General features: G+C 58.2%; 1 protein-coding gene across 1 annotated transcript; it reads right to left on the bottom strand.

The window, feature by feature from the left end:
- Positions 1-2,143: 2,143 nt before the first annotated feature.
- Positions 2,144-11,200, bottom strand: ST6GALNAC2 (ST6 N-acetylgalactosaminide alpha-2,6-sialyltransferase 2; the record flags this gene model as incomplete). Its single annotated transcript, XM_082293937.1, has 10 exons — positions 2,144-2,311; positions 2,507-2,606; positions 3,191-3,274; positions 3,425-3,528; positions 3,694-3,832; positions 3,916-4,081; positions 4,833-5,007; positions 5,614-5,671; positions 5,791-5,883; positions 11,076-11,200. 10 exons carry the CDS (start codon positions 11,198-11,200, stop codon positions 2,144-2,146), a joined length of 1,212 nt encoding a protein of 403 aa, XP_082150063.1.
- Between the last annotated feature and the right edge of the window lie 4,111 nt (positions 11,201-15,311).

Raw genomic sequence — 15,311 nt, 5'->3', positions numbered from 1 at the left:
TTTCTTCTGTTTCAGAATAAAATAAGTTGTGGAAAATCTTCCAAGTTGAAGTGGGGTATTTATTTATTTTTGTAAAGGTTGGAGTCCATGCTCATAAAGGTGTTTTCCAACTGTAATGATTCTGATCCTTCTTGGACAGAAATGGTTTTGTGCAGGTAGGAAGGATTTGGATTAAAACACTCCCTGAAGTGGCAGTTGGGAGCATACCCTTCATAGCAAACCCAAAGACCTCACTGTCTGCAGATTCTGTCCCAGAAGTAATTAGTGGGAACAGTGTGACAGAACTAACGTATGGCTAAGGTCTGGTGCCAAACGGTTCTTGTGGTGTGCTTGGGAGTACAGCTGTGACTAAGTCCTTAAAACGGAGTTAAAACTCCAGCACCAGGCTCCACCCTTGGCTGGGAATGTCCCTTATTGAGAGGGGAAAGGAAAGGTGCACCTTGTAGTTCCCAATGTTTAATTCCTGATGCAGTGCCTGTGAGCTGGATGATTCTAGGCAGGATTGCAGCACCATGACAGCACTGTCCTGCTCTGATGGCACCTGAGGCTTGGCCAGAGCTGGTTTGAGGAGGTTTCAGTGTCTTGGCCAGGGGCTGTGAGGATCAGGCTCATTCGTGTCACAAAAGGTTTTGCTGAGTGTTTGGAAACACAAAACAGGCCTGACAGGCTGCCGTGGTGCCAGTGTAAGGTGGCTCTGATGGGAACAAAGGTTAATTTGAGACGTGGGAACACAAGATGGGCCCCAAGCTAGAGATTACATCTGGAACAGGCTTGGAGCCTAACCTGCATCTGGGAACTGGCTGGAAGCAGCCTCCTGGGAGCTTCAGGGGGTTTGGAGGTTCCCTGGCTCAGGGCCCAGGTATCTTTTGCCATCTCTGTACACCAACCTTGTACAGCAAATGGCATTCCAAGCGGAAAAGGGCTGTGCTCAGAGCAAACACATCTCCCAGTCTGAGTCTCCATGATTTAAACCTGTTCCCATCCCCATCTGCCTCTGGAGCTGTTCCCCAGTTGAAGTCTCTACTCCCTGTTACTGCTGCTCCTCTGCTGTGGGAGGTAAAAAGGGGGGGGTGTCTCACCCCACCCAGTTCATCAAAACAACAGAAACAGGAGTTAAGGAAAACAATCATTCAACATTTATGTAATTACAGAAAGTGGGAAAGTGTCTGGCATTATTACACTGCTCTGTCTCCAGCCCCACCAGCTGGAGAAGCCTCCCCAGGTGGGTCTTCCTGAGCAGTGCTGGTGTATGAGGGACAGCTGAAAGGTTCAGGACCCTCCTCTCCCTTGGGGTTTTGGGAAGGAAATTAAAAGAGTGACCATCATTTTGACCCACCTGGTGTGGGGCTGCCTCTCAGAGGGCACCACGGAGTCCCTGTGCAAGAAAAGCCTGACAAACGCAGTGCCACACACACATGGCTGAGGCCAGCTTCACCTCCGGGCTGCTCAGAGCCTGGATGTGTTCCTGGTGTCCTGGCTGAGCTGCTGTGACCCTCCTTGTGGCTGATGGCTTTTGAGCCCCTTCCTTGTCAGAAAACACCAGATCTCAAGAAGGGGACAGTGACAGGGCCCACTGTGTGTCTGTCCTGCTGTCTGTGCCACTGACCAGGGAGGCAAACAGATCCTTCTGGAAGGTGGCACACGTCCACACAGCTGGCTGGAGTTGGGACTTTCTGCAGTCTGGGAGGGAGTTGTTCTCCAAACGTGCCACCTCCTGCCACTTGGTCTCCAGTGCAAGGATTTATCCTGCCTGCTGTGGTCCCACCACGAACATTTAAGGTGAAGGGCATTTTCCAGCATCCTCTTCCAGCGTCATCCTGCCCCTCCTGTGCTCCACAGGGGCCACTACTGCCCCATAGCCACGTTCATGGGGCTGGCAGGGCACAGCCATATGCTGTGGTGCTTCTGGGTGCCCCAAAGGCCACGTTCAATCACACTGATCCCTAAGGAAATGCAACATTCCTCCACCAGCTTCAGCTTCCCTGTTATCCTCACACCACTGCTGGCTGTGGTGCAGCAGGTCTGCTCTGTGGGCTAGCTGGCCAGCTGGGAAGAGCCCTTGGGAGGGAGAAGGTGACCCTCAGGAAAAAGGAGAATAGCCACAAGAGTCCTTGGACTTGCCCCTGTGGGCGACCTCCCAGCCTCAGCGCTGGTAGAGGGTGATGATCCCTGCACGGTGCAGGCTCCTCCACAGCGCTGCCTCCAGCATCATGTCGTGGTTGGCATAAAACACCAGAGGTTTCTTCTCCACCTCGTAGTAGTGGTCTGAGAACTGCTCGTAGTTGGCTGTGATGAACCCGTAGGCACTGACCTGTGGGGAGGGAGGTGGGGCAGACAGAGGACAGGGTCAAGGCTTCACCTCGGGTGGTCCATCACCACCACCACCACCACTCCCTTCAGGGACAGGGGACACGTAGGACAGCCACCAGGACACATTGGAGCCGCACAGCAGCCAAAGGGGGGATTTCCTTCTCCCCAGGAGGACAGTGACCCCGTGGCCCCTTACCTGGTCGCAGGTGTGGAGCGCCGTGAGGAGCATGAGGGCACCGGTGCTGGGCATGTAGAGGGAGCCGTACTGGGTGTTCAGGAGCTCTGACCGCAGGAACCTGACAGTGACATGGCAGCTGTGGGGGCTCAGGGCTGGCACAGCCCTGCAGCCCCCAGACCCACACCCACCCTGCCCTCTCCAGTGATGCCAGTGCCCAGTAAGGCATCAGCACTGCGTGAAACACAGGGCTCAGGCGGGTTCTCTGACAGCTGCTTTAAGGTTGAGCTCATTTGCACAGAGATTAGTAAAAGGCACTTCTCTGCTGTTTGGAACCACCCCAAGCCAGGCACCTGCTTTCATAAAAGGCAGGAGAAGACCATCCCATTGGGCCCTACCTTTGCTCCTGTTAGACTGGGACAAAATGTAATTTGTTTTGGGGAATGGGAGCAAGGTGAGCACAGGCAGGTGTAGGAGGGGATGTGAGCTGTGCTGCAGTGAGCAGGAATGGCAGGGGAGAGATGCCTCTGCGTTGTGTGCAGACAGCAGGGCAGGGGTGGTTCCAGTGTCTGGGGGAGACTGGGACTGCACTTTGATGCTGGGCAGGTACTGGTCTGTACTGGAACGAGCAGAGGAGGGAGGCAGGCGGTCTGAGCCCAGCCCAGAGCAGAGCCAGACAGCAGCCACAGTGCTCATCACCCTCACCTTGCTGTCAGGTACTGCAAGAAATCAGGATGCAGCAGCTTGAACTTCTCCGCAGATGCCTCCGGTCCAAAATACTTCTGTGGCCTGCAGCAGGGCAAGGAGAAGGGCAGAACTTTGTCATGGGAGTCCTGGAGCTCCTTGGGGTTTATCCCAGTAGGGACAAATGTGGGGTGAGGATGGGCGAGTGATGCCTGCACCACCAGGGCTGCTGGGGAATCTTGGGGAGCTACTCACTCGTCCCCCTTGTCTGAGCCCTCGGGCACTGGGCTGCCCTGGATGGCTGATCTCAGCATGATGTAGTCACGGATGTCCGAGGGGATGAAGATGTACTTCAGGTCCTGCAGCAGGGACACAGACGTGGCACTTGCAGGGGGGTTTAAGGACACTGCCCACGCTTGCAGCTGAGGACTGAGGGCTCCCAAGAGGGGAAGAAGGTCTCAGAAGCAAGCCCAGCCTGAAGGGACAATTTGGATCAACTCCCCAAGAAGCCCTCAGGGTCTCACCTTGCCCTGGGGGATCTGAGTGAAGCCATACTCCTCGTAGGCAATGAGGGAGTTCTTCATGGTGTTCACCGTGAAGCCGTAGAAGGAGACCTTGGTGCCGACATCCTCCTCAAAGCCTTTGATCACGGCACCGTTGAGCCTGCAGGAAAAGTGGAGAACACGCGTCCAGGGCTGGCATCTCCCAGCACCCATGGCCCCATCCTGCCTGGGATTCATCCTCACCTGAAGACCAGGTCGTGGCTGTCGATGGCCTTGCCCTGCCGCGAGCCGTTGAGGATGCCACCGTTGCCCACCACGGCACAGCGGACACAGCCCCCGGGGAAGGCGGCCCTGTCGAAGAGGTGCCGGTTGGCCGAGGTGTTGAGGAGCTGCAGGGTGCTGCCCACCACTGGAATGGAGTAGGATGTGGCCAGTCAGCAGGGAAAAGGTGTGTGTCAACCCCCGTGAGCACGGGCTACAGCACGCACAGAGCTGGCACAGCACAGCCAGGAGCAGCACACGAGGAAACTCACACCACCCCCGTGCAGGAAGAGAGGTCTGCAGGTGGGGTATGGGGACACCAGACAGTCCCTCCTCTTCCAGCTTGGTGCCACCTCCTCGTATCTCCCCCTGTTCCTAACCCTGCTCCAAACAGCAGCCACCCAAGGCTGCATAAGGCACAGGGATGTATCCGGACATCTCCAGCCCCAGCCCTGCAGATGCTGCTGCCTGTGGCGGCCACGTCCCCTCCTGACAACGTCTCTTTGCAACAGCCACTGGTTCTCTCCTGCTCGCCGTTCCCAGCACATCCCAGCCCAGGGACTGAAGCCAGCGGCTGCCGAGGAGAACAGAGAGTGGGTTTGGGGTGGGAAGGGAAACAATCTCCGTGCACAACAATGGAGCGAGTTATCCGAGCTCCTCCGGCCCCAGTTAATAATCATGGACACACTGGAGCCTTTATTCAGGGAAAATGTCACAAGATGCAGCAAGTGGTGTTTGCAAAGCCGCACCCTCTGCCCTTTGCCCTGGGAGGTGGGCTGGGGAGAAACCAACATCCCTGGCTCCTCTGCAGGGCTCCTCTGCCTGTCCCACATCTCCTTTCCCTTCCTCTGGGCTCCCCAGTCCCCTCAAGCTGCCCCACATCCCAGCTGGGTCTGTACCTGCGAGGGACAAGCCTTGCCAGCCATAGGGGACGTGTCGTGTCTTCAGCCTTTTCCAGCTCTCCAGGGTGAAGTGCTGGTCCCACATCAGCACGGGGGTGTCGAAGTGGAAGATCTCCCGAAACGTGGGGTCTGCCTTTGCTCTGGCCATCACCGAGCGGAGGCAGGGGCTGGGCTGGGAGGGAGGAAGGAGGATCCCCATTCAATCTCCAGCCTGGGTCTGCCTTCCCTGTGACACCTCAGTACGCACCAAGGCGAGAACAAACCCAGGGACAGAAATGCTCCCTGTCCATCACACGTTCTGCTGGGTCACCCAAGTGAGGCACTGCCTCACGCCTCGGCTTCGTGTGGCAAAACAGCCTTTGGCACCCAGCTCAGCGGGGCTGGGAGAACCAGGGCTTACAGAGTCACCTGAGAGTGTGAAAGGTTCAGCACCTTCAGGTGAGGGCACCCGGTTAAAGGGCTCTGCTCTATGAGAACAGACCAGTGACAGTCCCCCCACCAGGGCCTGGGTCCATCCCCACGAGTCTCCAGCCTGGACTGCTGGCCCAGGAGTCCCCAGGGTTTGGAGGGAGTGGGTGATGCTGGCTCCAGCCTCCACACTGGGCAATGGCAGCAGGGAGGCCTGGGGAGGATCACGTGTGGATGGGACAAGGTTGCTCCTCTGTAAACCCCTTCCAGGGGAAGCTGCTCCTCCTCAGCCTCCCCACACAGCTCTTCAACCAACAAAACCCAGCACAGAGAGGCACCATGGACATTACTGTGCTGTGCTAATGATTACCTGCTTTCTGCTGGGCTCCGGCTCCTCCAGCTCGGCAGAGGGCTTGAAGGAATTCCCACTGGGATGGGGGAAACATGTGGCAGAGTTAAAAATCCATTGCTTGGGCACTGGGGAACTGCACAGTGGGCAAGGGGCTCCCAGTTCCTGCCAGGATGGCTGAGCATCTTCCCTCCTTACCTGTCCAAGCTGCCTCCAGGAGCCCACCTGCGGCTGCCAGCTCCATGTGGTGTCCCTGAGGGAGCCAGGACCAGCGGCTCCGGCTGCAGCAAGCTGGGAGAAGACAAGTGAGGGCTCAGCTGAGGAGGTGACACTGAGCACTCCAATATCCCCCCACCTGTGAGAGCCACATGACCCCTCCAGTTGTCTCCCCTCCACCGCTGCCTGTGCCCACCCGTCCCTATCTGCAAGTGGAGAGACGAGGCTTTGCAAAATGCAGGGTCTGTGCAGCCACCATCTCCTGGTGGGTCCCACCACCAGGACTCCCACAAACCAAAAACCACAGCCAGTCCAGTCTGCAGCCTTGGGGGAATCCTGCTGAGACCTCCGTGGCTCTTCCCACCATCCCTGAGTCCCAAGAGGACCAGACTGGAATAAACTGGACAGACCAGCAGGACACACTTAATTGTTGTATTGGAGAAGCAATCAGCAACCGGGGTCTGGAGGCTCTTGAGGTGCATGGGACCCCCTCTGCCATGGGAGTGGCTGGGGCATGCCCTGATCCTTCATTAGTAGCAGGGGCTGCCCACCCTGAGCAATTTGGGGTGCCCTGAGCCCCACGGGGCCAGGCTGAGCTGACCCAGCCCCTGGGGGAGCACTGGGGCTGGGGGTGGGCAGGGTCGCAGCCTGGCAAGCAGGAGTGGGAGCCCACAGGAGGGGAACAGGCTCCCATTCATCCCCACACAGAAAGGCCCTTCAGAGCCCCCCAGCCAGCCCAGGAGGCAGGTGCTGCGGCCAGAAGGGGGGTATTGTGGAGGAACAAGGGCTCCTTGTTACGGGATCTCTGCCTGGGAGCCTGGGGACAGGTAGAGGCAGGTGGGGAGCGGATCTTCACCCCCTCCCCCCCCGGCACAACACTGCCTGGCACAGGGGCACAGCAGGCATTGGGTTTCTGTCCCTGCCACAGCCCCTGTCAACAACAGCAGCGCCCACAGCCCTGCCAAGGAGTGGATCCAAACCCGTTTGCCACCCAAATCCTGCTCCGTGCCACTCTGGGGGCATGGCATGACATGGGGGGACAGCCCAGCGCCCTGCCTGGGGTCTGGCACTGGGAGCTGGACCATCTCCCCAGGCGTGAATGGAAAGGCACTGCCAAGCAGGTTTTAGTCCCAGCACCTTCCTTGCACCATCCCAGTGCTGCCAGCTTTGGGCAGGGGATGCTGAGGGTGCAGGAGGCTGAGCCCCAGCAGCAGAGCAGGGCAGCTTGTAAATCAAGCCTGTGTGTCTTGCCTTGGTGTCCCATGGGAAGTCAGGTTCCCAGCAGGAGCAGAGTCCTGGAAAGCCCCCACCACTCCAAACACAAGGCTACAGCCCAGGGGTCAGCACAGCGTGGCCCTTACCAGCTCATCCCTGAGGCTTATCCTGGGATCGTCTGAGCAAGCAGAGAGAGGAGGGAGGGAAAATCCCCAGGAGGGTCCATCAAGATGCAACTGAGCCATCCCAGAGAGATGCAGAGCTGCATCTTTCTGCAGGGCCTTTCTGTTATCCCTGAGAGCATCCAACTAATCCCAGCCAGAGCAAATTGCTATTCCCTTGGCTTGCAGGGAGCAGGGTCTGCACACAGCAAGGGCAAGGCCATCCAAGGCTGTACCAGACTACACTGGAAGCTGCTCTTTCAGCCCAGACACTGACAGCACACCCTCCAGAGCAAAGCTCTCCCACACAAGTGTCCCACAGCTCTGGACACTGAGTGGGCTCAGCCCTGGGGAGCTGCCCTGGGGTGCAAGGAGCTCACCCCAGGGAGCTGCCCAGCCCCACGTGCTGCCTCCATCTCACAGTGCTGCCTCCATCTCACAGTGCAGCTGATCCCCAGCCCATGTGCCTCAACAGAAGTGCTTATCAACACATCCACCACCCAACCCACCAACAGACCAGCGACTGGGGAAACCTCCCTGCTCCAAGCCCAGAGCTGGCTCCTGCAAAGTACTGAAGTCCCTACGTGCAAAGCCCCTGGGTTGGCCGTCCACCCCTTTTCTGGCCACCGAGGTGCAGCCCCCCTGAGGCTGTTACCCTCACCCACCACGGCCAAGCTTGAGCTGCATCCAAGCAGCCTCTCCCAGCCCCACCACCTCCCCAGCCCTTTCCATCAGGTTCACAAGCCCCAGCTGCACATCTCTGCCCACCCAGCCCCTCCCCAGCTCTCCAAGCTCTCCTGCTCTTATTTCTTCCCTTCCCCTTCCCTGCTTCATTCCGGTGCCCGCAGCACAAGGCAAAGCCCTGGGCACTGGCAGTGGGAGGGTGCTGTGCTACTTTCTGGGCTGCCAGAGATGCTGTGGGAGCCCCAGGGGGTTCAGCCTGGCTGTGCCCAGGATGGAAGGAGGTGGGCACAGGCAGCCTGGTAGGTTGGCTTCTGCGGACCTTCCAAGGGCACTGGGCCCCACCTCCACCCATGGCCGGACACAGTGGGTGGCACCTGCTCATCATTTCTTCCAGGACTTGTGCAGAACTGATAAATCAGTGCCAGCACCTCCCTGCACTTGCTTGCCAGCTGTGGGTGCTGGAGCCAGCTCCTCAGCACCGCTGCTGCCCAAACCCTGCCGGGAAGGGCGTGGGGCAGCCGGTCCCCCACCAGACAGCGGCTCGGCGGCATGATGGGGAGCCAAGCGCTTTGACGTCACCTGCCAGGATGTGGTGAAGCGCCTCGTGCTGCTTGGTTGACTCAGAAGATGACGACCCTGCCCAGGACCAACCGATGCACAATGGGGCTGCCGGAAGGAGTGGCTGAGGCTGCCCGGGCACTGGCGGTGGCAGTAGAGCCAGCCAAGCCTGGGTGCACTCCCTCACCACCAGGACATTCACAAATATGACGTTTCTGGTCCATGGCCATCCCTCATTTCCGGAAGATAACGCTGTGTGTGAGTGTTGTGAGCACACACTCTGGCCTTATCTTCAGCAAATACTCCCAGGGCTGCACAGAGATGTTTGAGGGAACTCAAACAGCAACAAGAACCCGCTCTTGCTCCGCCTCACCATGAAGGGCTGAGCTCTGGAAGCATCTTTCCCTGGTGCAGAGCCAGAGTGGCACAGCGAGGCTGGGCAGAGCTCCTTGCTCATCCCATCTGCCCTAACAATAAAGCCACAAGCAGAGCCAGCAGCTCACCAGTGGGGTTTGGGAGAGATGGATGGGAAGGGAGTGGGAGAGGGCTGTGCCCAGCTGAACCCCAGGGGCTCCAGGGATTTGGCTCCCTCCATCCCAGCTCTGCAGGGACCAGGGCATTTTGCCCATTTCCATAGGGCCACCAGCTTTGTGCGGAGCTGGAGGGGGACTCGGCGTTGCTGTGAGAAGCTGGTCCTGGGTTAAGGTCACAGGCATCCATCAGGGGATCAGCTTCCTCCTGATCCCCTTCGTCCCCCTGTACCTCTGCATGGAGACACTGCTCACACAAACCTTCTGCTGAAACTGAGTCACCTGCACCCACAGGTGAGGACCCTGACCCTCCTGTCCCCACTGGAGAGTGGGAAGGGAGTGCTCTGTGATGGCACCTCAGCCGTGTGAAATGCCGGCCAGCCCAGTTCCAGCTCCGGACTCAGCCCCACAGCCAGGCAGGGCAGCACCAATTCCTCCAGGGACACAGCTCTGTCTGGACGAGCAGCACTCACGGGGTGCCACGTTTGTAAACACAGGGAATCGAAGCCAACAGGCCACACTCTGGCTTGGGCTTAGCTTTAGGCGTTGAGTTAAAACCAAGAGGAGGGTCCAGGAGAGCTTTGAAGCACAGGTCAGCTCTGTGTTACCTCACTCTGGGCCTCTCTCTGGAGCTGGACAAGCTGACCCTTGGTCCCATCAAGGGGCTGTAGCCTGGGTTGACATTCATGGAAGGTGACTTGGGGCTGCGGCAGGTCTGGGCAGGGTTAGCCTGACATGTGGTGGGGGAACCTGCTCCCTGCTTCCATCCCATGGGTTTCCTCCACACCCTGCTCTCGCCTGGGTCATAGACCCTGTGTCTGGACAGGAATGGAAACCAGCCGCGGCTGGTTTCCATTCCCAGCTGCAGCGTGGTCCTCGGGCACGTTCTGCTGCCCTCCTGGGCCCCAGTTTCCCCTCTCGTGGACATCAAGCTGCTCTACACCGCAGCCATGACTGCCCCGGGCAGCTCCCGGTAACGCTGCCGCTGGCACCGCTGAGCACCGGGCACGGCGAGAGTGGAAAGAGCCGACAGCCAGCCCGGGCTGCTGCAGATACTCGTGATCCACCAGCCCAGCAGCAGAGGGGACCTCTGCCTTGGGATCGGCCAAGGAGAGCTCCCAGCTAAGGAAGGGAGAAGGTCTGAACCCCAGGGCAGCCCAGCCGGCTGCATCCCCAGCAAATCCCGCTGCAAATCTCACCCTGCCCAGGACCGGCTCCGGTCCCCACAGCATCCCCCACTCCCGGGCAGCGCCCGGGCAGCTGGGCTCCGTCACACCGATGGCACCCAAAGGCACCCGGGAGGAGGTGAGAGACACACACAGCGCTCTCCTGGCCCATCACCTGATGCTCATAGGGGTCAGGGCAGCTGGTCCCGCAGCCCAAGCGCTGTGCGGGCTCCTTCCCCCGCCCGCTCATCCGCACTCCGCGGGGATCCGCGGGGCACCCCAGCACCCCCTCCCGCTTGGCACGGGGGAGGCTCAGGAAGGTGCCTCGGGAGGTTTGGAGGATGCAGGGAAGCCAGACGAAGGGGGAGTTGCAAATTGCTGGAGTTTGGAAAACGCTGCAGCCCAGAGTTCACGAGCGGCGGGGGCAGCCCGGGGGATCCGGGACTGGGGCAGCCGTGCCCTGCCCCTGCAAGGGGGGGGTCGGTGCAGCTCCATGGGGGCCAAACCTCCCCCGGGACAATCAGCCGGCTCCGATCCTGCACCAGCCCGGCGGAACACGCGGCGGCTCTGGCCGGCAGCTGAAGCGGGTTTGATCCTCACCCTCAGCCGTCCCTTGACTCAGCAATGGTTTCTTCGCATTGTGATGGGCTGAACCCACGCGGGGACCCCTGGAGACCCCCCCCCCCATGGCCTCGGGGTCCCGCTCTGGGCAGCCCTGGGCTCGGCTGGTGGCCGTGGGCAGGGGCCGGTGCCCAGGACTCAGAGCGGGGGCAGAGCCTGCTTCCAGCACATTTTCCAAACCAGCCCACGGCCGGGGGCAGAGCTGGGATCACCTGCGCTAAGGGGCCCACACCGGCACCCCGATTCCCCGCCTCCATCCCAGCGCACGGTACCTCATGCTGGATTTACAGATCCCTGCCTCCCACCCCTCTCCCATCCCCGTCCCCCCTTACCTGGCTATGATCCTTTGGCTGGTGGGCGCCTCCACCGTAGCGTAGTAGTGACTGTAGAGGAGCAGGGAGGATGTTAAACCTGCCAGGAGTAAAAGGCAGAGCCTTTTCCAGTGCGGGGACCCCATCCCGGGTAATTCAACCGCTGGAGCCGCGCAGGCGAGCGGGAGCGTGGCAGCCGGCCCCGGGCACACAAACTTCCCGGCCCCTCTCCTTCCCAGCCCCGTAGGCGCGGACACCGCTGTGGACTGGCTCCGTCCTGCCCCGGGTGCCCAGCTGCACTTCGGAGCAGGCTGGGATATTCCTCCGGAGCGGTGGGAGGGAGGGTGTGAGCCGGAGGGAGGAGGCACCAGGCTGACTGGTTCAGACTTGCTGAGAAAAAAAGCACTTTTGAGCTGCTTTTTCTCCGAGCTGGGGATTAAACATTTACCCAGACCAGAAGAGAAGTGAGATTTTCTTTTTTTTTTTTTTTTTTTTTTTTTTTTTTTTTTGCCTCCTCCACCCACCCACAGCTCACAAACAGGGCTCCCCTTTCTGTAACTTTCTTGTCCGACTTCAAAGACATGCGATCACCGCCGGCTGCACCCACACGGACACCGGGCGGCCCCGCGATATCACCTCCGAGCGTGTCCGCGGGCGCCTGCGGTTATTTTATGCGTATCAGAAACTGCAGGCTCTGAAGTCGAGACGGACCTTGGGGTGACCGATAGCAGCACCGTGTCACGTACCCGCAGCCACCCGCTGAACCCGCCAGGAGGGCGCAAATGTGGGGGAGAAGGGCACAAGGGGGGACACCGGTGGGGTGCTGCCACTGAGGAGGAGGGGGGGCATGGTTGGGGTGCTGCCCCCGGGTCCCGCCCCCGGGTCCCCGGCCACGTTCTGGCTGAATGGATCGCGTGCATTTGCGGCTAACAAAACCTTTCGGGGCTTTGTGGCAAGCTCGACAAAGAGTTTGGGTTGGAGAAAAGGGGAAACGGGTTTTGGGGGAAATTTGTATGAATTATTTTGGTATTTTCAGAGAGGATGTGCTCCAGTTTCTTTTTTGAAAGAATATCTTGGTGTTATTTTGGTTCAATTCTGAAAGAACCAGCCTGTGAACTAAAGGATATGCATACCAAAATGTTTGTTGCAGCGGGGGAAGGGACTCGGCAAGCAAACAAGCCTTTTCAGTTGAACTGTAGGGATTTTGGGGGGGCTGGACTTTTAGGAAGTGACCAGACTCGGGGAGCAGCACGGTGGTGAGCCCTGCTCCATCCAAACCTTGTGCCCGTGGCTCCTTGAGCACTCGTGTTGATCCAGGCTGCCACCCACCTCCAGCCCCTCCACAAATACCCTCCTTCATTATTCAGCCCCAAAACCTGAGGCCAAACCTCCATCCCTGTTCCTAAGTCCCACTGAGCACCCTCAGGCCGGTGCACTCACTGTGGCTGCATTTTCTCCAACACTCCTTTATCCCCTCAGATCCAACCATTCCCCGCTTCCTTTCCAGCCTGCCCAGACAGGTTCAAAGGAAGATAAAAGCCAAACACATTTTAACAGGAGTTTGCTTCAATCTCCACTTGCTTCCACTACTACAGACCCTCCATTGCCAGCCCTGGTCCTCTGGGAATTTTGGCTGTGTGGGGATGGCACCGAATTGACATCCACAATGTGCCCAGGCTGCGGTGTGAACACGGGAGCAGCTCTGTGCCTGAGGCTGGCAGTGGTGTCAGCGCTGGCCTTGTCCCACTGGGAGAGTGGGCACTGGACCTGGGACACCACAAAGGGATAGTGGCCAGGCTGATTTTAAAGAAAACTTGCAGAGAACCCTCCCTGGGAGCTGTAGCAGGAATGGGCATGGGCTGTCTCAGGGAAGGAAAGAGCAGGCAAGGAGCTGGAAGGACAGGACAGATCATCACCACACAGGGAGGAAATCAAGCTTAATGCCCAGCTGCAGCTAAAGCAGAGAAAGGACGAGCAGGAAGAGGAGGTCACACGTACCCCAGAGCAAAAGGCAGCTCAGAGAAATGGGGGTACATCGATGCAGGGATTTGATGCTTTTTGCCTCTGTCACTAAAAGCTGCTCCCAGCCCTCAGGGGTACAGGCATTTTCTGGAAGACTCAGAGCCAGCAGAGTGTGGTTAAGAGTCTGGGGTCCTGCTCAGAGGTCCCCCAGCCTGGAGCTGTCCTGACCCGATGTGACTCAGGGTCTGCCTTGTTGGCTCTGACCCGCTGGATGTGCTCCCTGCGATCCGGTGCCTCGGCTCACGTGCTCTTGACTCTGGCCCTTCGTTAACCACAGCTAATTATTACCAACTGCTCAAGTAAGTCACAAGGGACATAGCAAGGCTTGGCTGCAGATGGATGACCAATGGTCCAGAGGAAGTGACTGGGGAAAGTCAGGAATTTGCCATTTGGAAACATTTATGGCCCAATCATGCAAATGCTGGTGGAGTGGCAGCTTCAGGGGCTGGAGGAGCTGGTTTCTTCACATCTCTCTGTTACCATGATATATGGTTTTCTACTGTTGGTTTTATTTTCAGCGGGGTGAAAATGAGATACACAGTTCTTCATCTGCTCCACTTGTTTTGTGCTACAATGCATTTTGGACTATGCCCCAAAATTAAGTGGTGCTTAATTTAGAAGTTAAATAAGTGTGAAAAACCTTTTAGGATGGTAGTTGCCAAATAAAGATTAGGAAAAGAACATAAAAGAAATTACAATGGAAACCAGCAAGTATCATTTTTAGCCTGGGCTTTTTATTCCAGTGATTGCTTCTTGGAAACAGAACCCAATCCCTCCCCATGGCTAGAGAGCACAAGAGGAAAATAAACACATTTTGCACCAGCTGGCTGCCAGCCACAGGTTGGTGGAGGAAAATCTCATGGTCTTTGCCATGATGAACTGTGCAGGTGGGAGAATGAGATCTCCAAAAATCTCCTGGAGGATTTATATATCCGAATTCATTCAGTATAGGTCAGAGGTACATTTAAGAAAGTGCCAAAAATCTGCTCATAGAGCAGGTCCCCGAAACACAGAGCCTGGCCGCCGGAGCAGGTGGTTGTGTCACCCCCGGAGAGCGCGGGGCCATATGGCTGCCTGCGGAGGCACGGCCGTGGCAGCATGAAAAATTCATCAGCAGATGTCCCGGGAGGCTGAGGCACGGCCCCTGCCCGGTGGGGCGGGGAGGGCAGCAGGAGCAGCTCGGCCGCAGCTCCTCTCGCCAGGCTCCCTGCCCTGGGAAATGGGGTTGGGCAAAGCACCCGCTGAGGATGCTCCCTGACACTCCATGCTTGGATTTGTGGGTGTTGCTACAACCAAAGTCAGGAGAAGTGACCACACGGAGGATGCCCGGAGATGGGGGTGACAGCAAGGTGGTGGCTGCGCTTGGCTGCGGGACCTGAGATGCTCAGGGCAGTGCTCTGCCCTTCTGCCCACACCTCCATGCTGCAGGTGGGAAAAGGGGCTCAAGGGTGCAGCAAAACTGCTCAGAGAAGGACAACGAAGGTGGTGAAGGGTGTGGACACAAATCCTATGAGGAGAGGCTGAGGGAGCTGGAGTTAATAGGCCTGGAGAAGAGGAGGCCTTACCACTCTCTACCTCCTCCTGACAGGAGGGTGTAGCCAGGTGAGGGCTGGCCTCTTCTCCCTGGCAACCAGTGATAGGATGAGAGGACATGGTCCTGTGCTAGGGGAGGTTTAGGTTGGACATTAGGAGGAATTTCTTCACAGAAGGGGTTGTCAGGCATTGGAATGGGCTGCCCAGGAAGGTGGTGGAGTCACTGTCCCTGAAAGTGTTTAAGGAAAGGCTGGATGTGGCACTCAGTGCCATGGTCTAGTTGACAAGGGGGTGTTCAGTCAAAGATTGGAATCCATGATCTCAGAAACCTTTTTCAACCAAATTGGTTCTGTGACTCTGTGATCTCTGTGCCAGCGTGGCAGGATGTGGCCCATCAGGGAAACACACCCTGTAGTCCCTCCTGATCCTCCCCAAAGCAGGAAGGTTGCTGGGAGAAGCCATAGGCTGAGGTGGCAGGTCGGGACCTCAGGAGCAGTGGCAGGACGTGGCTTAGGCTGGCTCATGTTGGCTTGCTCCCCGTGGCCCTGCTGGTCCAGCCCAGCTCTTATCGCAGGTGCCTGCACATGGCAGAGCCCTTGGCCCATGGACCGCTGACCAGGGCCCAGATAAGCCAAACACACAGTTCAAAGGCCATCCCCTCTCCACGGGCATGAGGCAACCTGGGAGGCACTGAGCTATGCC

The sequence above is a fragment of the Coloeus monedula genome (genome assembly GCF_965178545.1).
Source record: "Coloeus monedula genome assembly, chromosome: 19".
In the NCBI taxonomy this organism is placed as follows: Eukaryota; Metazoa; Chordata; class Aves; order Passeriformes; family Corvidae; genus Coloeus; species Coloeus monedula.
The sequence above is the reverse complement of the archived record's forward strand: the minus strand, read 5'-3'. Positions and strand labels throughout refer to the sequence as shown.